Raw genomic sequence first — 25,808 nt, forward strand, 5'->3', positions numbered from 1 at the left:
CCATCTGAACACGTCTTCTCCTTGCTTGGCAGAGTAGGGGTTCCGACGTAAGCACTGTTGTTTTCACTCATCCTTGTACTTTTGCTTGGTACTTTAACTGCAGACCACTAGATCACATTACTGGACTTGCCATGGAAAGTGCTATCAACCAAAGTTAGTCCTGGTTACCAACTCTGCCTTCTACTGCTACGTAGTTTGATATATTTTCATTTGTTCAAGAGTTTTATACATTTTAATTTTTATTGGGAAAGTGGGGTCCTAATTTTGAAGAGCTTATTAATTACTTTGAAAATATTTTCTCAGGTAAAGAGGGTACATAGGAACACAACAGGCATAAAATAATAGCATTTTTGCATGATTATTCAGGAAATTGTAACAACGCTGTGAAAAGATGAAGAGAGCACCAGAGTGTTAAGAGACTTTATTGGGCAATCGCTCCCGGGCAGAGCTCCCACGGGCGAGCAGGGGGGAAAGCGGAAGTCTGCAATCTGCGAAGAGCGGGGGCGACACCTATATACTCCGGTGGATACGGAAGTGGCGGGACCAGGGTGCTGATTGGACTTCTAGGTCCCGTGTCAGTTTTTTGATTGGCTGGAGTCTTGGCGCCCTCGCGTCTATCAGTCTGCCTGGCTACGGGGCTGTTGATTGGTGGATGTCTGTCCCTGGGGCTTATCTGAGACCTTTTGGCCGGGGGCTTCTCTGTCAGCACGTTCTGGCTGGCGCCTTCCCGCCTGCGATCAGCGTGACCTTTCAGTAATGTTTTAAATTATTCTACTTGTATACATCAACCAGCCACTTCCTAATTACATGATGTTCCTCTATTTCTGAATCGTTTCCCCTGTTAATAATTTGTTGGTAAATTCAAAACTTTTTTCAACTACTGCCTCAAAATATTAGATTGTACAAGGGTTGCATGTTCCCTCAAGTTATGTATTTATGTGCAAACTAATGCCATAATTGTAAATGAGATTCATTTCTCTAGTATATTTTCTTGCTAGTTTGTAGATATAAAGGAAAACCCCCGGGTTTTTGTTTTTTTTTTTTTTCCCTTCATATTTTTCTTTTCCTCACCAGTCAGCTTATGAAAGCACCTTAAAATTTTGTCACTTTTATGTAGCAATCTTTTTCATTTGCTTCTCTTGAGAGTTTTTTGCTGGAAAAACAAAACAGAAACAACCAATCAACCAAAAAATCAGCAAATAAAAACAAGAAAAAAAATAAGTCTGTGGGCTCTCCATGCACAATCTGATCCTCTCACATCATCTTTTTTAGATTCAGTAACATATGTGGGATTGACGCTCATGCTGGAAAAGGCTGTGTGGACTCTGCAGACCCGAGAAAACAGTTTTGAACGTTGCTGCTCTCACGTGGTCTCTTTAAGTCTTTGGCCAATGACACCTTTGCAAAATCAAGAAGTGGATTGAAAATCTTAAAGGATTTCCCATATGTTATGTATTTAATTGCATCCCTCCTAAAATTTCATATATTGCAGTATCTCAGTATTTAACACTCAGAATCTTAGGAAGATTTCCAAATGTGGAACGGGGCTGTTGTCAATATGATTAATTAAGATGAGGTCATACTGGAGTAAGATTGGTTACTTATCCAACAGGACTAGTGTCCTTGTGTAAAGGGAATGTTAAGACAGGCAGGCGCGCCAGGGAAATCCGTGTGTCGATTGGAATTATGCTGCCACAAGCCAAGGGACTATTAATACCAGAATCCAGGAGAAACCTGGAACAGATCTTCCCTAGAGGTTTCAGAGGAAGCATGGCCCTGCCAACAACTTGAGCTCAGAATTCCAGGCTCCAGAACCATGCGATAATAAATGTCTGTTAAGTAACTCAGTTTGTGGAACTTTATTACAGAAGCCCTAGGTGACGAATATACCATTTTTCTTATTTAGAAATGGTTTCTTATTTTCCCTATCCTCAATATTTTCATTATTTATGGCAGCAAAATTGCCTAATCTTACAGGCACCAACACAAGATTTCTCTGTCTAATATATTTTCAAAGAGAGACGTTAACACTTATGGATCTGAGGACCATGAAACACCATCAGGAATGTGTGTCTCTCATGAGGGCAGGTGGGATGTTCCCTCACAATAGAGCTAATTATTGTCGCTTCAATACTAAAGCTACCATTGAGAACAGGGAAGAGGGGATCTCTGCAGTCTAGACTGGGCCTCACAGTAGATAGAAATGACCTTGCCATTCATGAAGGCAATGGCTCAAGATGGCAGTATCCCAGGCAAGGCTCCGCCTCCCCAGTGATCTGAGGGACCTACTCGATGTGTTGCCTTTCTCACCCACAGATCCAAAGCACACAGTCCCTCCCAGGGGGTGGTAGAAGGTTACTCACTTAGTTTCCACATCCTGGATGGTGTCTAGCAGAGGCATATTCCTGGTTTCAGGTAGAAGAAAGACGAAAAGACCAGCAAGGATAGGACACACGCCATAGATGATCCAGGGTAAACTGGGTAGATACACCACTAGGGTCATCAGCAGAGGAGCCAGTGCTGCCCCACACCTACTAGCCATCATACTTAATCCTGAAGCTTTTGCTCTGAGGGGTAAAAGAGAAAAATTCATAATAATTCAGTAAAAAAAAAAAAATCCCATACATGTAATTTATGATCTACTACTTTGACATTATGTGTGTTAAGTTGCTTCAGTTGTGTCTGACTCTTTGCAACCCTAAGGACTGTAGCCAGCCAGGCAAGAGATTCTCCAGGCAAGAATACTGGAGTGGGTTGCCATGCCCTCCTCCAGGCGACCTTCCTGACTCAGGGATTGAACTAGCATCTTCTGTGGTTCCTGCATTGCAGGCAGATTCTTTACCACTGAGCAGCCAAGGGAGCCCACTTTGACATTGTAATGGAAGACAGAAAACACGATTATTACATACATGAGTTTGATGAAAGACACTTGTTTTTGAGATTTGTTCTGTGATTCTAGCTGTCTTTGTCGGGATCAAAGTGTGTTAAAACCCATTTTCATCACTTTAAACAGTATGTTAATGCATTGCAACTACCCTGACAAGTGGCCCAAAAGATTGATGAGACAGACACTGAAGTACTGCTTAACGTAGTACATGGCACACAGTCCATTTTTTCAATAAACTTTGGGTAATTGTTGTTAGTATGTTGTTACTATTATGATTACAAATGAATGCTTTCTAGTTAACAGATCTTATTTTGATTATTCTTGATCAATTACCTGGGAAAGTCCTATTTGGGGCCCTGGCAGAGCATCCACAAAGCATTTTACCTGAGGAGAGTGGGCACGAGTTCAGCGTTATGGACAGAATTACTGGTGACAGCAGCAGCAACACAGCCCATTCCCACACTTGCCAAAGTCAAACGTAGGGTCTGCATTTCTGGAGACACAAAGAGCAGGGAGACTAAGGAATCCGCATTGAAGGAATCAGCATACACCAAATTTAGCCAGGAAAATAAAAAGCCTTATATTTTAGTTGCATTTTTGAAGTATATTGTAGAAAACTGTACAGTGGCAGGGAGCATAGAACAGTTAACAATGTGAGAAATGTAACATTATCAACATAGGTGGTTAAAAGTATATAAAACTATCTGAATTAATTATAGCAACTCTCTGTGCATAGCTGAGATTTGCCGAAGAATCAGAAGAAAAGGTGAGTCTGCTGGAAATTTGCTTTTACTTATTCTGTCCAGTACTCACTATATCCTTATTGTAGAAGGTAGAACTGTGGGTGATTGCTGAGTCTAAGACTCAGCTCTAACCTGGAAGACCTTACAATTCAACTGCAGGATTTCCTGGTTTTCCTGGAATTAGGAGGTCTTAGCAGTGTGGGATTTTCATTGGGGAAAAAAAAAAAAGGAAAATTCCAGGTAAACCTAAAAGACTCAGTCAACCTACAATGGAAACTTCTACTTGGCAGAGGAAGGGAATGTCAGGATTTGGGAACAATGAAAAAATGTTCAAGGAATCTGTATTCTACACAGTATGAAAAGAAATCTAATTATAGCATTATATATTGGACAGAACTGTCTTGTAAGAAAGTAATCAGGCATTACTAATGATATTCTGAGGAGCAAAGTCCACTCATCTCTAAGGCCGTGAAGCACATTTCTGCACTGTGCAATGTGAAGCATTGTGCCCACTCAGGTTCTCCTAGTTGTTACATATGCTTCCCTGGTGGCTCAGTGGTAAGGAATCCACCTGTGATGCAGGAGACTTGAGTTTGATCCCTGAGTCGGGAAGATCTCCTAGAGAAGGAAATGGCAACCCCCTCCAGTATTCTTGCCTGGGAAATCCCACAGACAGAGGGGCCTGGAGGGCTACAGTCCAAGGGTTCGCCAAGTGTCAGACACGGCTTAGCAACTAAACAACCACAAATCGTTGCATAGCATCGTTCTGTTAACTTATAAAGTAATCTAACAGGAAATGGACAAGGATTTTAATCTGCTTAAATCCTGGTTCCAACTGTATAGACATTCACTTTTTTAAAAAGATGAATTCTTTTCATTACCTGAGAGACTCTCATAAGCAAGAGCTGTAGTCATGATGACTTAACATCACACTCACGTGTGGAACATAGAGGTGAGTACCTAGACCAGTCATCAGAGTTGGTAATGAGAAGCCCTGACAGAGGGAGTGACCATCCTATGTCCTCACCTGGGATATTATTGCAAGGCCTCACCCCTCCATGCTTGTTTTTAAAAGTGAGAATGGGCAATGTCCTATGTCACTTCAGTCATGTTCGACTTTTTGCAAGCCTATGGACTGTAGCCCGCCAGACTCCTCATTCCATGAGGATTCTCCAGGCAAGAATACTGGAGTGGGTTGGCATGCTCTCCTCCAGGGGATCTTCCCAAACCAGGGATCAAACCTGCATCTCCTATGTCTCCCACATTGACAGGCGGGTTTTTTTTAACACTAGTGCCACCTGGGAAGTCCCAAATGGGTGAAGGGCAAGTGAACAAATGCTCTCCTAGAGGAAGTGTTCAGAATAAATGTTCAGACTAAATCAGTTTCCAGATACTTCCAAAACGTGAGGAAGGTGAAGATATGCCAGAGCTGCCCTTACGGACCTCTGGCTCTTTTTCCCAACAACCTAGTAGCAGGACTTCTAACATTTGTGGGAATACTTAGCAAGCCGTTATTGGGACTTCTCTTTTTTCCTAGTTTTGGACAAGTAGGGCTAATGCAAACCCTGAAGGTCATGAAAAAGACACTTCCCTTCCCCCAAATTCCAGTCTTCTCTCACCTTGGGGCACAAACATGTTGGCCAAAATGGAAAGTCCCACAAGGAACATGAAAAGCATCTGGGTTAGTCGACGGCCCATGTGATTCAGTACTAGGAGTGCAAGACATCGAGCTGAGATAGTGAGAGCTCCAAAGATTACCTGGGACAGGAATATATTGCTCCCAAAGTGCTGTAGATTCATAAAGATACCATAATAGGGTATTGTGTTTGCAAATCTGTAGTGAACAAAAGAGGAAAGACACAAGCCATAAGATTAGAGCCCAGTGCAGCAGTTGCTGATTATGTTGACCCAGGCAGCCAATGGTCAAGGTTGGCGAAAAAAAGGCACAGTCTGATTTGTATAATACCTCATTTTAAGGTCATAATTTTAGAGTTAACATAAATAATTACATGACAATATCTAAGTGGTAAAGGAGTCCACTAGGTAATGCAGAAGACACAAGATACGTGGGTTCAAGCCCTGGGTTGGCAAGATCCCCTAGAGGAGGAAATGGCAACCCATTCCAGTACTCTTGCCTGTGAATTCCCATGGACAGAGGAACCTGGTGGACTACAGTTCATGGGGTCGCAAAAGAGTCTGATATTCCATTATAGGTTAATACAGATTATTGAGTAGAGTTCCTTGTGCTATACAGTAGGTCATTGTTGATTATCTATGTTCTATGTAGCAGTGTGTATGTGTTAATTTCAAACCCCTAATTTACCCTTCCCCACACTTTTCCCCTTTGATAACCATACATTTTTTCCCTATGTTAGTCTATTTTTTGTTTTGTAAATGAGTTCATATGTATCACTTTTTTAGATTTCACAAATAAGTGACATCATGATGCTTGTCTTTGACTTACTTTACTTAATGTGGTAATCTCTAGGTCCATCCATGTTGCTACAAATATATACACACACATACCACATCATTTCTATCCATTTGTCGATGGACACTTAGGTTGTTCCCATGTCTTAACTATTATAAGTAGTGCTGCCATGAACATTGGAATGCTTGTATCTTTTTGAATTAGAGATTTGTTTGGATCCATGTCCAGGAGTGGGATTGCTAGATCATATGGTAACTCTACCTTCAGTTTTTTAAGTAGCCTTCATACTGTTCTCTATAGTGGCTGCACCAATTTATAATCCCATCATCAGTGTAGGAGGTTTCCCTTTTCTCCACACTCTCTCTAGCATTTATTATTTGTAGACTTTTGGATGATGAACATTATGACTGGTGTGAGGCAATACCTCATTGTAGTTTTTGTTTGCATTTCTTAGCAAAGTTGAGCATCTTTTAGCATGGCTCTTGGCTATCTATGTGTCTTCTTTAGAAAACTGTATATTTAAATCTTCTGCTCATTTTTCGATTGGATTGTTTGTCTTTTTATATTAAAATGTAAGAGTTATTTGTATATTTTGAAAATTAATCCCCTATTGTTATATCATTTGCAAATATTTTCTTTTATTCTGTAGGCCCTCTTTTCATTTTACTTATAGTTTCCTTTGCAATACAAAACTTGTAAGTTTAATCACATCCCATTTGTCTATTTTTCTAACTCTTCACTTTATTATCAGTTCCATGTGAGTCTTTTACAATCCTTCAACTACCTCCAAAAATAGCAATTACTAGGTGTGTTTTCTTCACCTTTTATCCCTAAATCAGTGCCTCCCTCTCACAACAGTGCTATAACCTTTGAAATAAACAGATTCATGTCCCCTCTCTTTGAATGTCATCATGCGCTGTGTGAAGCCCACCTCACAAATGACAGGAGACAGATCCTTTTACGCAGGTTGGGTGTGCGGAACAAGTCAAACACAGTTGTTTTGGTCTGTGCTGCCTCCAGCTGCTCCTGCATGGCTGCTCTCAAACCCTTTAGCAACAACAAACACGAATCACTTGCCAATATAGTGCCAGGTATTGTGATGAGCATTGGCAACCAATAGGATAGACAAAATATGTTACCTTTCTTTGTAGTGTAGCATATTGCATATGTAATCACAGGTGTGAATGTGATATGAAGGAGGATGTAGGGAGTTAAGGGAGACTCCAGGAAATTAAATGGCAACAATGAAAATTTGAAAATGAGGCTATGGAGGAGGGCAGGGCATCCACTGTGGTACACAACCTACAGGCTCAGATGAGGAAGTGAACTAAAGGAACTAATTGCGCAGTGGGCAAAGCTTATTTTCATGAGATGGCCATGAAAGGCCAGGAAACTGAGCTTGCATTCTCAACTAGCCGCCCTTGTTAGACAAGGGTTTGCGTACCTCGATAAGGAGAAGGCAGGTATCAGTTTATTCCTTCCCTCCAACCCAATAACCGCCTCCTCTTCCCTGCTCACCTCCATGTTCAGGGTTGCCTCAGCATTCTTCATTCCATTTCTGTGGGCAACTATTCGAAGTCCCTTTAAGCCCTCATCTGGTTTATTGGTGACAATCAGCCACCGAGCAGATTCCACCAGCCACCTGATGAAAGGTGAGCACACGAGTGCAGTCAGCTCTCCCTTGTTATATGCCACATGATTATTGACAACAGGTGCATTTTGCCTTCCATCCAAAATCCACTGCTTCACTTGTGGGGTTAGGAATAGAAATTCCAGATCTATTTCACAAATACTAGGGGAATATGAGAGTGACCACTCCCTGCAGTGCACTTGAAAGTTGTATTACTAGTAAGGGACACAGACTTGGAGTTAAATCTCCTCTGCTTACTCATCAGGAGAATTTATAGAAAACTTATGAAGTTTAAGTTTGTCCTTGATATGCATAATTTCCTTGCAAACCTTGGCATGGGATCTAGCAACTTTATGCACATAATATATATTTACAGTATATTTTATTTTTGCAAAGAAGCCCCAAATATGTCAGTGTAAAGCCTGACCATGATTGCAAGTACTCCTGCCACTACTAGCTATGTTAACAACTAATGACCCAATTACTAATATCAGTTAATAGCTAACTACTTTATATCTGCCTCAGTTTTCTCATCAATAAAATGGAACAGCAATGTCAGCTTGCTTGTAGGGTTATTATGAATATGGAGTAACAAGCAGAAACCGCACCGACGTATTTCTGACATGCGGCTGTAACCAGGAAGCATTGCTTAGAATGATTTATGAAGATGTTTTGTTTTTATTTTTGAACATAGTTGACTTTGAATAAATGAACCATGCTTCTAAGGAATTTCTAAAAAAAAAAAAAAAAGATGAGTCTGTATAGCACATGGAACTCTGCTCAATATTATGTGACAGCCTGGATGGGAGGGGGCTTGGGAAAGAATTAATATGTGTGGCTGAGTTCCTTCACTGTTCAGCTGAAGCTATCACAACGTTGTTTGTTAATTGGCTATTCCCCAATACAAGCTAAAAAGTTTAAAAATAAGTGAATAAATAAACAAAATGACATCATTTAAAAAAAATGAGTCTGACATGGATCACATTCCCTTTCTCCCTGAACTCATATCTCTATATAAAATCTGTAGTCATCTCTCTGTGATCTCCTAAATTTAATTCTCCCTAGATTGGTTTTAAGTGTGGGGACCAAGTTATCCATAAATAAATGTTTGTTAAAATTATTTAAGGGACTGAGCACATGATGTAAATCACCCAACCTGCATGCCAATTATTAGTGCTGGAGAAAGAACATGGCTATTTTGTCAAATTACTCTATGAATAAAGTCGCTGCATCTTCCCTTTGTTCAATTCACCTACAATGATGAAAATCATGGAAAATTTTACCATAACCTGTTTCTTCCCAAAAACAAAAAACAAAAAAAGAATTAAAGTTATTTCTTTTCAAAATATTTGAGTCTATATGTTATATTAACAAAAATCATGTCAGAATAACCCTCCAACCACTATACTAAGTAAGACTATGAAGAGCGATGGCAGAAAATACCCAGAACTCCCAGGAGAAGGGTCACTGTTAGTCAATGTTCTGTTTCACAAATTGCACAGTGTAACAGATGATTACAAGGGTTTTAAGTTCAAACAATAAAAAAGGGTTTAAGGAATTAAAAAATGAATATATTCAGATACAACATGCATTTTCATCCCAGGTTCCCATAACAGAATGAGAGAGATGCTCATACCTTGAGGAGAGAAAGAAGACAAAGAAAGGTACAGACACCACCAGCTGCAGGGTGCGCCACTCTCGAAAGACAAAAGCCAGTCCTCCCAGCATCGTCTGTCCAATACTAAGGGCACAGGCTATCAGTGTTATTACCATGGCTTTTGACTGGGACCTTACCCACTCTACAACTGAAAGAAAATCCCATTGGGATATTATTGTCAGGTAAGCGTGAAATTTCAAGGCCAATTTCTGGACTTGCAGAAGACTAAAACTGTCGACTTACTGAGCATACTGTTATTTGACATGACAGCCACAGCAGAGCAGCCTGACCAGAAGCGTAAGGAGCAGTAAATGAGGAAGGTGGGGGCAAAGGCTGCACAGGTCCCCGAGACGGCGAGCTGGAGCAAACAGCACCTGAGGATCAATTTGCGCCCAAACCTAAGAAACAGAGAGGCAGATTAGATTGTGAGAGCAAGAGCAACCTGTGATAAAAACAAAGCCTACTCTGAAATTTGGAGAATTTTTTTTAATGTTCGTAATGGTTTTATCCTTTTTTATGATTTGGTTTTTTATTTTACTAATTTTTTCCATTGCTTATTGGGAGATCACTGCTTTACAATACTGTGCTGGTGTCTGCCATACATCAGCATGAATCAGCCACAGTCATACATATGTCCCCTCCCTCTTGAAACTCCCTCCCATCTCCCACCCCATCCCACCCCTCTAGGTTGTCACAGAGCAGTGGGTTGAGTTCCTTGTGTCACACAGTAAATTCCCACTGGTTCTCTATTTTATGTATGGTAATATATGTGTTTTCATGCTGCTCTCTCAATTCATCCCACCCGTTCCTTCCTCCTCTGTGTCCACAGTCCATTCTCTATGTCTGTGTCTCCATTGCTACCCTGCAAATAGGTTCATCAGTACTGTCTTTCTAGATTCCAAGTGATTCTTCGTACCTGAAAGCTTGAAAACGCAAACGCTAAATCAACAATGGAGATCTCAAAGTAGCACTCCTTGTCTGCAATATACACTAAGAATACCAAAACTTCATCCTCTAATCACTTGGACTTTGACACCAAGTGATATATCATATAAAAGAAATTACAGTGTTGGAAACTGTAATATACTATTAGCTCCCATTGTACTAATGTATGTATTTAGCATGGTAGAGAGTCTGTACAGTGTCCAGAACACAAGAAAGCTAAAAGCGTACTTGGGTCTCTAGGACCAGACAGGCAAGGTTAAACTGATGCAGAAGATCAGTGGAACAATACTCAAAGTTGTTGAAGGTTTATGTAAGGGTCAGCCTTTGTTGAATCTGAGTTTATAAGCCTCAAGCAATGTGCTTTATCTAGAACAGAATATGAAGTTAAAATGTTAGTCACTCAGTCGTCTTAGGCTCTTTGCAACCCCACGGACTGTAGCCCATGAGGCTCCTCTGTTCATGGAATTCTCTAGGCAGGAATACTGAAGTGGATAGCCATTCCCTTCTCCAGGGGAGAACAGAATATAAGACCACCACAACCCTGGGAAAAGATCTGGATGAGGCAGTAAAAGCATATGGAGTTTACCTTCCCCATTAACACATCAAATACATCTACAGGACTTCCTTGCTGGTGCAGTGGATAAGAATCCACCTGTCAATGCAGGGGACATGGGTTCAATCCCTAGTCTGGGAAGATTCCACATGTCATGGAGAAATTAAGCTCATGTGCCACAGCTACTGAAGCCCATGGGCCTAGAGCCTGTGCTCTGCAACAAGAGAAGTCACTGCAATGAGAAGCCCGAGCACCACAATAAAGAGTTAGCCCCCACTGGCCGCAACTAGAGAAAGCCCACATGCAGCAATGAAGACACAATGCAACCAAAAAATTTTAATTAAAAAAAAAATCTATATATGGAAAAATTCTCACTGAAACTAACTGGAAACTGGCAGAATGACTTATGTAAACCAAGGATGTAAGATACACATGTAATCAGGTAGGAAGGAAAGAAACATAATCAGGTCCAGACTTGCAGTCCTGGGAGAGGACTCAGAGGAAAAGGGAGATGACTTAGGAGGACACCTACCCTGGGGACAGAGCAGGTCAGGCCACAGATTGGGCATCCCAGTCCTGGGGCATATGAGGAAACAATCCCCCATGGCTGGTAGGAGGACTTGTTGTTGTTCAGTCTCTCAATCATGTCCGACTCTTTGTGACCCCGTGGACTGCAGCTTGCCAGGCTTCCCTGTCCGTCACTATCTCCCGGAGTTTGCTCAAACTCATGCCCGTTGAGTTGGTAATGCCATCCAATCATCTCATCCTCTGCCGCCCCCTTCTCCTCCTGTCTTCAATCTTTCGCAGCATCAGGGTCTTTTCCAATGAATCAGCCCTTCACATCAAGTGGCCAAAGGATTGGAGCTTCAGATTCAGCATCAGTCCTTCCAAAGAGTATTCAGGGTTGATTTCCTTTAGGATTGACTGGTTTGATCTCCTTGGACTGCTGGGAATAACTGAAGGGCTGTGGGGAGCCTGGACTCAGCTTGTGGGGAGCACGTGTGTGTGCTAGCCTCCACAGCAGGGCGTAGAGAGAGCTTCCCTAGAGGCTGCCAGGCTTCCTGCTGCTGCCTTGCTGCACATCCCAGCTCTGAGGGAACTCTCCCACCCCACTCAACCCACGCCACATCTCTGCACCGATCCGGGGTACCCACAACCAGGAGAAAGACTTGAGCATGGGACACAGAGGCAAGCTGGTCCCAGGGCAGAGCCTGGTTGGGGTGGAGCAGCCGTTATTGACACTTACTCAGGCAACACCTCAGAAACCTCCCAGATCCCTGACAGCAGCTGCTCCGGACAGCTAACCACCCAATACCTGCTCAGAGTCCTCACAGGCCACAGCAGCCCAGTGGAGCTGTTCTACAACAGAGTGGGGGTGGCAGAGGGTAAAAGCCCATTAGAAAAGGCAAATAGACATTAAAGACAGGATTTACTGCTTAAATAAGCCAGTACATAGATTACAAGATGAAAAGAAACTGTAACAGCTACTATAGACAGAAAAAAATAGAGCATAAACATGAAGATTTAAAATACAACATCAAAAGTGCAAAACGTGGATGAAGGGGGTTTTTTAAAGGCAGAACTTTTAGAATGTGTCTGAACTTAAATGACTACCAGTTTAAAACAAGTGTGAGTCTGTGCCCACTTAGTCGTGTCCAACTCGTTGCAACCCCATGGACTGTAGCCCACCTGGCTCCTCTGTCCATGGAATTTCCCAGGTAAAAATTTTTCCCAGGAATCGCTTCTCAGCCTTTTGGCTAAGATCAAGTGTAATTTTTCCCAGGAGTGGGTTGCCATTTCCTGCTCCAGGGGATCTTCCCAACCCAGGGACTGAACCCGCCTCTCCTGCGTCTCCTGCATTGGCAGGTGAGTTCTTTACTGCTGAGCCATCTTGAAAGCCCTTAAAACAAGTAGATATAGTCATTCATTAATTTGGCCTCCTGATGCAAAGAGCTGACTCATTGGAAAAGCCCCTGATGCTGGGAAAGATTGAAGACGGGAGGACAAGGGGATGACAGAGGATGAGATGGTTGGATGGCATCACTGACTCAATGGACATGAGCTTGAGCAAGCTCTGGGAGTTGGTGATGGACAGGGAAGCCTGGTGTGCTGCAGTCCATGGGGTCGCAAAGGGTCAGACATGACTGACTCATGACTGAGCGACTGAACAACAACAATAAATTTAACCAAGGAGATGATATAGATCTGAACACTGAAAACAAGACTTTGATGAAAGAACTTGGAGAAGATACAAATAAATGGAAAAATAACCCATATTCATGGGCTGGAAAATTAGTATTGTCAAAATGCACATACTACGCAAAGTCATCTATAGATTGGTTGGTGGTGGTTTAGTCACTAAGTTGTGTGTGATTCTTGCGACCCCACCAACTGTAGCTCTCCAAGTTCCTCTGTCCATGGGATTCTCCAGGCAAGAATACCAGAGTGGATTGCCATTTCCTTCTCTGGGATTCCAATCCAAGAATCGAAACTGGGTCTCCTGCACTGCAGGCAGATTCTTTACCAACTGAGCTACAAGGAAAGCCCCATCTATAATTATGCCATCCCTATTAAAATTCCAATGACATTTTCCACAGAAATAGAAAAAAATATCCTAAAATCTATATGAAATCACAAATGACCCCCAAAAGCAAAGTCAGTCCTGACAAAGAACCAATCTAGAAACATCCTACTTTCTGCTTTCAAACTATGCTACAAAACAATAGGGATCAAAATGGTATGGCACTGACATTAAGAAAAGACACATAAACCAACAGAAAGAACCAAGATTCAAGAAATTAACCCTTGATATGTATTATTTGATAAATAAACCAATAATATTAAAGAGGGAGCAATATAATTTTTCAATAATAATGTTGGGAAAATGAAATGATAACATGCAGGAGTACGAATTTGCACTCTACTGACAATATTCAAAAAAATTCACTCAAAATGGGTTAAAGACTTAAATATTAGCCCTGAAACACTAAAAATCCTAGGAAAGTTTCACTTCTTCTTTTCCTATCTGGATTCCTTTTATTTCTTTTTCTACTCTGATTGCTGTGGCCAAAACTTCCAAAACTATGTTGAATAGTAGTGGTGAGAGTGGGCACCCATGTCTTGTTCCTGATTTTTAGGGGAAATGCTTTCAATTTTTCACCATTGAGGATAATGTTTGCTGTGTGGTACATATACACAATGGAATATTACTCAGCCATTAGAAAGAATTCATTTGAATCAGTTCTAATGAGATGGATGAAACTGGAGCCCATTATACAGAGTGAAGTAAGCCAGAAAGATAAAGACCAATACAGTATACTAACGCATATATACGGAATTTAGAAAGATGGTAATGGTAACCCTATATGCAAAACAGAAAAAGAGACACAGATGTAGAGAACAGACTTTTGGACTCTGTGGGAGAAGGCGAGGGTGGGATGATCTGAGAGAATAGCATTGAAACAAGTATACTATCAAGGGTGAAACAGACCAGAGACCAGGTTGGATGCATGAGACAAGTGCTCAGGGCTGGTGCACTGGGAAGACCCAGAGGGATGGGATGGGGAGGGAGGCGGGAGGGGGAACCGGGATGGGGAATGCATGTAAATCCATGGCTGATTCATGTCAATGTATGGCAAAAACCACTACAATATTGTAAAGTAATTAGCCCCCAACTAATAAAAATAAATGGAAAAAAAATAATAATAAAAATCCTAGGAAAAAACTCTCTGACATCAGTCTTAACAGTGACTTTTTAATAGCTACCCAAACTGGCATGAAGGTATATCTCATTGTGGTTTTGATTTGCATTTCCTTGATAATTAGTGAAATTAAGCACATTTTCATATTCCTGTTAACAATTTCCATGTCTTCTATGGAGGAATACCTACTGAATTCTTTTGCCATTTTTGAGTAGGTTATTTGTGAGTTTTTTTCTATCAGTTGCATCAGTCTTCTGTATGTTTCAGATATTAAATCTATCAGATATGAGGCTTGCAAATATTTTTCCCATTCTGTAGATTTCAGTTTCCTTTTGTTGATCATTTGCTTTGCTATGAAGAAGTATTCTGGACATTGACCTTGACCACAAAAGCACAGTCAGTGAAAGTAAAATAAAGAATTGGGGATTATGTCAATCTATAATACTTCTTCTTAGCTATAAGAAGCTTTTTGCCTATGTTTAGTTCAAAATCTTTAGGTTAGCTATAAGTCCCCCTTTTCTTCGCCAAATTTTCTATTCTCGACATCTGTCATAATCCCATTTCCTCAGAGAAACTGAAAAAAATCTATTACCCTGTGTGCATCTAAACTGATCAATTAGCATTTTAACATGAATCATTATAAAGGGTTCAGTCATAAGACTGGTCAACATGAACAGTCTGACTCTGATATAGTTTACAAATTACACTCAGGGTGATATATTCAGCATTCACAATTTTCACCTGAAAGGTTAAATATGTTAGGCTTATAGGTGGGGGATAAAGGTACTTAGAGTCTCCCATTTCACCTATGAAAGACTTGAGTATCTGGCTGCCATGGTTGTCACTTACTTCAGGATGGACAGTGCTGGGCACAGGATAAGCCAAAACACTCATACCAGAAATTATGACACTTGAGATCCATAGATTAATTTCCTTATAGGATTTCAAATATTACCTCTAAAGAGTCTTTTCATAAGATCAAATGGCCAAATTATAGCCACAATTATTTCTTGATGCAATTCAGGGCCACTTCACTAAGCACGCAGGTTTTATAGAAACGCCTTCTAATTACAGTGAGACACGTGAGGCATGCAAGGCACCACTTCCCAGGTGGCACCTGGGAACCTGCCCGCCAGTGCAGGAGGCTTAAGAGACACCACTTCGATCCCTGGGCTGGGAAAATCCCCTAGAGGAGGACATGGCAAACCCACTTCAGTATTCTTGCCTGGAGAATCCCATGGGCAGAGGAGCCTGGTGGGCTACAGTCCACAGGGTCACACGGAGTCAGACACTGCTGAAGCAACTTAGCTCACACACGTGCATGTGAGGCACAACAATCAAGGTGGGAACCCACAAGCTTTTGGCTCGCTGATTCCAGCGGGAACTTAACACAGAAGCCACAGCGAAGGCTGGCAATGCTGTCCTCTATATCTGTGTCTTGAAATAGGCTGAAATTCCTGTCTTGAAGCAACTTCCTCCTCCTTCCCATAAGTAACTTTTCCTCATATTTCTAGATGAAGTATTGCAAAACCTCCCCTCTAAATACTGTCCTGAAATATCCCCCAGATCTTGTGGAGATGACATTTCTGTGTCCAGTACACAGAGCTCTGTGGCAACAAAATGACATCATCACAATGAGCTTATTCTAAATTTCCATCTATACCTCCCTGGGAACCAAGGCAACCCAGCACAATGTAAACTGGCTATGCGGGGAATTCAAAAAAATTTCTTTATGAAGAATCATAAACTGTGGGCAGCAGTGATCTGGAGAAACTCACCTGTCTGAGAGATGGCCATAAATGAAGCTTCCCACCAGCATTCCAGCCATGAATAGGGATTGAACCACTGATTTCTGTGACTGATGGTCACATACTAGGTCCCACTGGAAGAGAAGGAAATCAGCCAGAAGAGGAGCTTCACATGCTTGCATGCTCAGTCATGGACTGAGCAACCCCATGGACTGTAGCCAGCCAGGCTTCTCTGGGGGAATTTTCCAGGCAAGCATACTGGAGTGGGTTTGCCATTTCCTACTCAACGGGATCTTCCTGACCCAGGGATTGAACCTGCATCTCTTGCATCTTCTGCATTGGCAGGCGGATTCTTTACCATTGCACCACCTGGGAAACCCTGAGGAGTTCCACAGAATCTTATAATCCCTCAGTAATCATCCTCTCTGATAGCCCTCAGTGAACACACTCTGGTGTCCTTTACCACAATTACTCATCTATATCATTCAAGTCACTTAAGCACGGTTTTCTCTGGAAATCTTCAACTAAATCTTCTAGATTACATCAAGATCAATCTTTCTATTCACTTAGCACACCATACCTCAATGGTTCTCAAACCTTGCCACACATAGTAAGGATTAAGGTTGGCGGGGGGGCAGGTTTAATATACTGATGCCTGAATCTTACACTTAGAGTGAAATAGTGACAAGTAGCCAGGACATGAAGTTTTTTTTTCAATTAATGCAAATGTTTCCAATTTGCAACTAGGCTGAGATCAAGTGACTAAGAATAATTTTTCACACATTGTATCAGGTAATTCCTTGTCTGATCATCTATCTTCACACTTGGTTTAAAGCTCTTCCGTACTAAAATCCATGTCTAGATGGTTGATTTCACCGGTGTCCATTGGAATGTAAGTGCTTGGCGGTTAAAAAGATAAACAATCACACCATTTGCTGAAAGATTGAAGGAGAGTTACTGTCTACTCAGTAACTGAAGATCTGAGCCATGCTTATGATAGGTAACAGGCAGGAAGGCCAGGGGTCTCCAAATGGAGGAAATAGGCTGCAAGTGTCAGATATTTTTTTTTTAATCTCTCTCTTAAGCGGCAGGAGGAAACAAACTAGTGATATATTTTTCCCCTTCTCTAAACAAATTTAAAAAGATATTTCTCTTAAAATACTGTTGCCATAATGACACCTGGTTCCACCCGAACTTAACTTTTCTCAAATCTTGAGCTAACCAATGCATTTTTCTTATGGAAATGTTTGTCTTAAGCTATGTTAATGTACTATGCATTTACCCTGGACTCTATCTTCCGGTTGGTTCCCCCTGAAAGCTCAGATTTAGGCTCAGACTTGACAAACCAGTATGTTATACTCAAACCAATGTTATACTCGGACATTATTCTCCTAATCTACGTAAACGAAACTTTTTGTATAATCTAATCTGCCTTTCTCCAAGATTCAAGTCAATAATTTTATGGCCCAGGATGACTCACCTGGTGCCAAGATTAATCTCAAAATGCATCTTGTGGGTGAGGGGCCTGGCACCATTCTCTGAGTTTTGAGACATTTTCTTTCTTTCATTAACAGACTGCTAGTAACTATATAACATCCAGCTAAAGACTAGCAGGTGGGTATTCTTTCTGTCCCCTTCTGATGTCTATGTCAGAAGCTTTCTCTATCTCCTTTATACTTTAAAAAAACTTTATTACACAAAAGCTCTGAGCGATCGAGCCTCATCTCTGGCCCTGGATTGAATTCTTCTCCAGAGGCCAAGAATCCCGGCATCTTTCATGGTTCAGCAACAACCTTTCACTTATTTTATGTTTTTCTAAACACCCAGACTTTTTTTTTCTAAAACACCCAGGGTGGACTCCAGGAGTTGGTGATGGACAGGGAGGCCTGGCATCCTACAGTTCATGGGGTCACAAAGAGTCAGACATGACTGAGCGACTGAACTGAACTGACTGAAACACCCAGAACATATACTGACAAGAGGCAAATGGGGCCTTTACCTCGGTCACGATGGTAAAGGAGAACAAGCTGTGGTCATACACCCAGCCATCCACACAGGGCTCCATGTTCAGGTCAGTCATGTTGGGGAAGGTCCCATTCAGGTGAAGGAGTTGCCACTGGGGGTGGAGGAAGCGACGACATTTCTCTGGCTTGAAGTTTGAGTCCAGTGGGATGGAGATTCTCAGGAGGACATCAGGGCTGAGGATCCCAGTGGCATTACCAGAGACAGTGGCATTATCAAGAATGTGGATCCAGCAGCGATGACCAGGAACGGCTGCAGTGAAGTTCTCCAACAGTATGTGACAGACTACTGTCATGTAAGAAGGAAAAGTTAAAGCCATCTGAAGCATCTGGAATTTCCCCAGGCCACCAACTTTATCCAGAAGCTCCTCAAAGGCCATTCTGGACAGGTAATCCTCAAGACAACGCACAATGACTTTAAGGCTATAAGTTCTATGGAAGAAAAAATTTCCTTTCATGAATTCACACTGAGCCTATATAATCTCACAACAGTTTCTCATAAATGGGTACTATCCCCTCACTACTGCAATAGAGAAGTGGAAACAGTTTCCCCAGTCCTTCTCAAATCAAAAGGCATTATTTTTTTTAGTAAAGTCATAGAGAAAATAATTTACCACTTCGGTTTCCAGTGAACTCTGTTTAAAGGTTTACTCTTTGAACATGCTTATCCTCAGCACCTTGACTCTAAAACCAGCATTGGACTTTGGCATGTACATGGTCTCTAAATACTGTAAAATAAGCCTCCTACACAGCTTTTGATCATTTCCAGAAGATGGAATTTGAGAGACACAGAAATGAAATGCTCTGTGATTTTTTTTCCTCTGGGAAGAACGGAAAGCAAGTACTTCTTGTATAGTACTAAATTTAGGTTAAAATCATTTTTTAAAATGTAATCCTTTGTTTTTAATTAAAGCAAAGCAGAATGTGTGTGCAATTGCTATCTTTTGGTAACCAATATTGTGCTTCAGTTTAAATCACACCAAGAATTCATAATAATATTAGATTCCTTGAAATATATATACAAGAGAAAGGCAACTGTAAGCTCTATCAGGATCCATTTTCTTAGATTCCTTTATTCATTTACAGAATATATTAGAGGATCTTTTAAGTGCTAGCAATCAGAATCTTCATTATTTATTCTATCATTATGAATTTGGCCTCTTTATACCTGGTGTGTATGTTTGTGGTAGTCACTCAGTCGTGTCTGATTCTTTGCAACCCCATGGACTGTAGCCTACCAGTCTCCTCTGTCCATTGAATTCTCTAGGCAAGATTACTGGAGTGGGTACCCATTCTCCAGGGGGTCTTCCTGACCCAGGGATCAAACCTGGGTCTCCCCATTACAAACAGATTCTTTACCATCTGAGCCATCAGGGAAGCCTGGTAAATCTCCTCAATATTCATACTTCATACTTACATTATAATAGCTATTCCAAGTTTCTTATACTTGCAGCTTGCATGCCATAACTTTCTAATCCTTTATATTTTTAACTGAAATGCTCAGTGAGATTATTGCAGATTCATATGCAGCTGTTGTTGTTTTGTTTAGTCACCAAGTCATGTCCAGTTCTTTGTGACCCCATGAACTGCAGCCCGCCAGGTCCCCCTGTCCCTCACCATCTCCCAGAGTTTGCCCAAGTTCATGTCCATTGAATCAGTGATGTCATCCAACCATCTCATCTTCTGCCACCCTCTTGCCCTTTTGCTTTCAATCTTTCCCAGCTTCAGTCTTTTCCAGTGAGTCAGCTCTTCTTATCAGGTAGCCAAGTTATTGGAGCTTCAGCTTCAGCATCAGTCCTTCCAATGAGTATTCAGGGTTGACTTTCCTTAGGATTGACTTATTTGATCTCCTTGAGTCCAAGGGACTCTCAAGAGTCTTCTCCAGCACCACAGTTCGAAAGCATCAGTTCTTTGGTGTTCAGCCTTCTTTATGTTGCAACTCTCCCATCCATACATGACTACTGGAAAGACAATAGCTTTGACTATATGGATCCTTGTCAGCAAAGTGATGTCTTTGCTTTTTAATGTGCTGTCGAGGTTTGTCATAGCCTTTCTTCTAAGAAGCAAGTGTCTTCTAATTTCATGGCTGCAGTCACCATCCACAGTGATTCTGGAGCACAAGAATAGAAAATCTGTCACTGCTTCCACTTTTTTCCCTTCTATTTGCCATGAGGTGATGATGGGACTGGATGCCATAATCTTGTTTGGTCTTTTTGAATGTTGAGTTTTAAGCCAACTTTTTCACTCTCCTCTTTCACCCTCATCAAGAGGTTCTTTAGTTCCTCTTCACTTTCTGCCGGAAGAGTGGTATCATCTGCATATCTGAGGTTGTAGATATTTCTCCCAGCAATCTTGATTGCAGCTTTTAACTCATCCAGCCCAGCATTTCGCATGATGTACTCTGCATAAACTTAAATAAACAGGGTGACAATATACAGCCTTATGGTACTCCTTTCCCAATTTTGAACCAGTCAGTTATTCCAGGTAAGGTTTGAACTGTTGCTTTTTGACCCACATACAGGTTTCTCAGAAGGCAGGTAAGGTGGTCTGGTAGTCCCATCTCTTGAAGAATTTTACACAGTTTGTTGTGACCCACACAGTCAAAGGCTTTTGTATAATCAATGAAACAGAAGTAGATGTTTTTCTGAAATTCCATTGCTTTCTCGATGATCCAACAGATGTTGGCAATTCGATCTGTGGTTCCTATGCCTTTTCTAAACCCAGCTTGTAAATCTGAAAGTTCTCGAATCAAGTACTGCTGAAGTCTAGCATGAAGGATTTGAGCATAACCTTTCTAGCATGGGAAGTGAATGCAGTTGTCCGATAGTTTGAACATTCTTTAGCACTACCCTTCTTTGGAATTGGGATGGAAATTCAAATGCAGTACCTAGATATAATATAAGGAGAAACTGCATAGGTTTCATCCAATTTCTTCAAATAGTAATATTTGAAAAACTACAATATAATATCACAACTGAGATATCGATACTGATATAATCTACTGAACTTATTCAGAATTCCTCAGTAAATTCATTGTAATGTGTGTGTGTGTGTGTGTGTGTGTTTAGTACTGTCTATAAAGAAGACTAAGTGCCGAAGAGCTGAGGCTTTTGAATTGAGGTGCTGGAGAAGACTCTTGAGAGTCCCTTAGACTGCAAGGAATCAAACCAGCCAATTCTAAAGGAAATCAACCCTGAATATTCATTGGAAGGACTGTTGATGAAGCTTAAGTGCCAATACTTCAGCCACCTGATGTGAAGAGCTGACTCACTGGAGAAGACCTGATGCCAGGAAAGATTGAAAGCAAAAAAGAGAAGGGGGTGAAAGAGGATGAGATGGTTGGACGGCATCACTGACTCAATGGACATAAGTTTGAGCAAACTCTGGGAGATAGTGGAGGACAGAGGAGCCTGACTTGCTGCTGTCCATGGGATTGCAAAGAATCAGACACAACTTAGTGACTGAACAATTCTTCAGTCCTATTGGGTAACTGTGCCAGATATTCTTGGTTGGCAGTATTTTTATTTCAGGGCTCTGAATACTCCTTGGAAAGAAAGTTATGACCAACCTAGACAGCATATTAAAAAGCAGACACATTACTTTGCCAACAAAGGCCTGTCTAGTCAAGGCTATGGTTTTTCCAGTGGTCATGTATGGATGTGAGAGTTGGACTATAAAGAAAGCTGAGCGCTGAAGAATTGATGCTTTTGAACTGTGGTATTAGCAAAGACTCTTGAGAGTCCCTTGGACTGCAAGGAGATCCAACCAGTCCCTCCTAAAGGAGATCAGTCTTGGGTGTTCATTGGAAGGACTGATGTTGAAGCTGAAACTCCAATATTTTGGCCACCTGATTCGAAGAGCTGACTCATTGGAAAAGACTCTGATGCTGGAAAAGATTGAGGGCAGGAGGAGAAGGGGACGACAGAGGATGAGATGGTTGGATGGCATCACCAACTCGATGGACATGGGTTTGGGTGGTCTCTGGGAGTTGGTGATGGACAGGGAAGCCTGGCGTGCTGTGGTTCATGGTGTCACAAAGAGTCAGACATGACTGAGTGACTGAACTGAATATATTATCACTCTGTCTCCTGGTATGTAGGGTTTCTGCTCAGCTATTCACTCATCACACCATTGGATTTCCCTTGTAATTTGCAGGCTTCTTTTCTGTTGCTGCTTTTGAGAGTCACTCTTTGTTTTTTATTTTTGGCAGTTTTATTGCAAGGTGTCTTATAAAGGATCTCTTTACATTGAGATTGCTTAGTAACTTTTGAGTTCATGAACTTGGATATCCAAATCTTTCCTCAGATTTGGGAAGCTATCAGCCATTATTTGATTAAGTAAGCTATCTTTCCCTGTTTTCCTCTATTCTCCTTCTGGAACACCAGTAATTGTCAAATTGTTTCTTGTGAAGGTATCCCATAGATCATGTAAGTTTTCTTCACTCTTTTTCATTCTTTTTCCTTTGTTCTCCTCTGATTGGGTAATTTCAAAGTTCCTGTCTTCTAGCCCACAGATCCTTCCTTCTGCCTGATGCAGTCTTCTGTCGGTACTCTTTATGGCATTTTTAATTTCATTCATTGTATTCCCCAGCCTCAGAATCTGTATGGTTCTTTGTGGGGTGTGTGTGTGTGTGTGTGTGTGTGTGTGTGTGTGTGTGATTTCTGTCTCATTTTTAAGCTTCTCATTTTGTTTGTGGGTGATTTTCCCAATTTTAATCAATTGTCCTTACGTGCTTTCTTATAGCTGATTGACTTCTTAATAAAAAGCTATTTAGAATTCTTTTTGGCTAAATTGAAGATCTTTATATCTTTGGGGTTGGTGACTGTAAAATTATAGTGGTATTTTGATGATGGTGTTATGTTTATTTGACTTTTAATGTTTCTTGAACTCTTGTAGTTCTGTATTTGCATTTGAAGTCACATCCTTCAGTGTTTACTGTCTACCTTTGGGAGAGAAATACCTTCTGTCAGCCCTGCTAGTGAATCTGAGGCTTTCTCAGATCTTCTTTTGATGCACCTGATCCACGCTTCTTGTTCTCTCATAAGAGAAGAGTTCTTAAGCTGGTAAGCCTTCTCTTTATCCTGCCATACATCCTGCTGACAGCCTCCATCTTGCTTTCCCATAAGTGACACTAAATCTCAAGTTTGTGGTCTCTCTCTGGTCTGAAAATTTGGGCTGGCTTTCTGGGCATGCTCACTGAATGTTTGCCAAAGCTTGCTCTGCCTCTGCTGTCAGGAGCACACACAGGGAATCAGTCACAGGATGAGGAGTGTGTAGTTAAGGAGCAAAGTGCATGAGGGTTCCTGTGGACCAGCTAGGGGAATCTATTGGTGACTCATTCCCTGCAGCTTGTGGGTACATTTCCCGATGAAGTCTGAAATGCAGCTAGTAGGACCTGCATCCCCTTTTTAAATTTTATTTTTATTTATCATGTATTTATTTTACAAGTTGAGGTATATGGGACTTCCTTGGTGGTCCAGTGGTTAAGAATTTGTCTGCCAATGTAGGGGACACAGGTTCAATTCCTGGCCTGAGAACTAAGATCCCATGTCCCTCAAAGAAACTAAGCCCCTGAGCCATGACTACTGAGCCTGAGTGCTACAGCCCTTGCTCCACAACAAGAGAAGCCACTGCAATGAGAAGCCCGCATATCACAACTGAAGAGCCATTTCCACTCCCCGTTCAGTGAGAAGCCCGTGCACCGCAACTGGAAAGCAGCCCCCACTCCCCACTCACCCCAAATAGAGAGAGTCTTTGTGCAGCATCGAAAACCAGCACAGCCAAAAGCAAAAACAAATGAAAATTTTAAAATTGAGGTATAGTTATACACAACATTATATAAGTTTCAGATGTACACATGGCGACTCACGGTTTTTAAAGCTTATATTCCCTTTGCAGTTATTATAAAATACTGGCTATATTCTCTGTGTTGTACAATATATCTGTTGTTGTTGTTCAGTCGCTAAGTCGTATCCAACTCTTTGCGACCCCGTGACCTGAAGCACAGCAGGATCCTCCGTCCTCCCCTCTGTCCTCCACTCTCCCGAAGTTTGTCATAGCTTTCCTTCCGAGGAGCAAGAGTCTTTTGAAGGGACTGAAGACTATCCCAGAAGAAATAAAGCTGAAAGAGTTCATCACCACAAACCTGTCTTACAAGAAATGCTGAATGAAGTTCTTCCAGCTGAGATGAAAGGACACTAACGGGTGACATGAACCCCCCAAAAAAATATGAAAATATTCAACACGCTGGTGTGGGTAAGTATATAGTCCAATTCCGAATACTCTAATGCTGTAATATGTTGGTGTGTTAACCACTTCATTCAGATTTAAAGGCAAAAGACAAAAGTATTAAAAATAATAATACTTACAATGATACATTAATGATGACAAAAGAGTAAATTGTGATGTCAAGCACATAATACAGGAGTAAAAGGATAGTTTTTTGTATGCAATCAAAGTTGAGTTTCTATCATCATGAAGCAGACTGTGTATCTATAAGTAGTTTAATATAAGCCCTATGGTGTGTGCTGTGTGCTAAGTTGCTTCAGTAATGTCCATCTCTTTGCAGCCCTATGAACTGTAGCCCACCAGGCTCCTCTGTCCATGGGATTCTCCAGGCAAGAATACTGGAGTGGGTTGCCATTTCCTCCTCCAGAGTATCTTCCCGACCCAGGGAATGAACCTGCGGCTCCTGCATTGCAGGCAGATTCTCTACTGCTGAGCCACCAGGGAAGCCCTAAGCCCTGGGGTGACATAAAGAAAATACTACAGTAGATTCACAAAAGATAAGGAGAAGGATATCAAAGCTTGCCACTGTGGAAAATCATCAATTCACAAAAGAAAGTAGAGAGGACGAAAGGAACAAGAGACTACAAAAAGTGAGAATAGGATGGCACTAGTAAGTCTTCAACTATGAATAATTGCTCTGTATGTAAATGGATTAATTCCCCAATCAAAAAATCATACAGTGATCACATGAAATGGCCAACACAAGGGGTGGAGATCAACAGTATGTTCCAAAGTACTGAATCAGTCAAATGTGGAAAGAAAGACAAGATTGAGTGACTGAAAAACAAGAAAGAGCAGCTGACTATTCAGACTCCGAGGAGGGAAAACCTCTGTATGGCCTCCTAAATACAGTAAGATGCTAATAGGGCAAACCATGGGTTTCCCTTGGGGCTCAGATGGTAAAGAATCCGCCTGCAATGTGGGAAACCTGGGTTCGATCCCTGGGTTGGGAAGATCCCCTGGAGGAGGGCAAGGCTACCCACTCCAATATTCTTACCTGGAGAATCCCCAAAGACAGAGGAGCCTGGCCGACTACAGTCCATGAGGTCACAGAGTCAGACACGACTGAATGACTAAGCAGAGCACAGCAGAGGGCAAACCAACATCTTTAAAAATGTTAAGAAACCAGTTCTGCGTAATCATAAGTACAGGACACCAGCCAAAGAGCATTCTAAAAGAACATCACTAGGGTCAGATCCCAGCT

At 41.5% G+C, this 25,808-nt stretch overlaps 1 protein-coding gene across 2 annotated transcripts; it reads right to left on the reverse strand.

Annotated features, from left to right (window-relative positions):
• Positions 1-406: 406 nt before the first annotated feature.
• On the reverse strand, positions 407-18,870 carry LOC122673427 (solute carrier family 22 member 10-like). 2 transcript variants are annotated; one of them, XM_043871199.1, is made up of 10 exons: positions 18,295-18,869; positions 16,326-16,429; positions 9,592-9,746; positions 9,328-9,496; positions 7,580-7,703; positions 6,993-7,108; positions 5,250-5,464; positions 3,272-3,380; positions 2,364-2,567; positions 407-1,153 (listed from the first exon to the last, which is right to left on the reverse strand). In XM_043871199.1, the coding sequence occupies exons 1-10, from the start codon at positions 18,772-18,774 to the stop codon at positions 1,093-1,095; spliced, it is 1,737 nt and encodes a 578-aa protein (XP_043727134.1). In that variant the 5' UTR covers positions 18,775-18,869; the 3' UTR covers positions 407-1,092. The 2 variants fall into 2 exon arrangements, with proteins under 2 accessions (XP_043727134.1, XP_043727143.1); XM_043871208.1 differs by lacking the exons at positions 6,993-7,108; positions 7,580-7,703 and having other exon boundaries at positions 18,295-18,870.
• Positions 18,871-25,808: the final 6,938 nt, after the last annotated feature.

The sequence above is a fragment of the Cervus elaphus genome, chromosome 2 (assembly GCF_910594005.1).
Source record: "Cervus elaphus chromosome 2, mCerEla1.1, whole genome shotgun sequence".
In the NCBI taxonomy this organism is placed as follows: Eukaryota; Metazoa; Chordata; class Mammalia; order Artiodactyla; family Cervidae; genus Cervus; species Cervus elaphus.

Coding starts and splice junctions, on each gene's coding strand:
- LOC122673427 (XM_043871199.1), bottom strand. CDS start 18,774: ATGAAAGGAAATTTTTTCTTCCATAGAACTTATAGCCTTAAAGTCATT. Junction 16,430..18,294: donor CCTTTACCATCGTGACCGAG/GTAAAGGCCCCA, acceptor CTTCTCTTCCAG/TGGGACCTAGTATGTGACCA. Junction 7,109..7,579: donor AGGCAACCCTGAACATGGAG/GTGAGCAGGGAA, acceptor TTGTTGCTAAAG/GGTTTGAGAGCAGCCATGCA.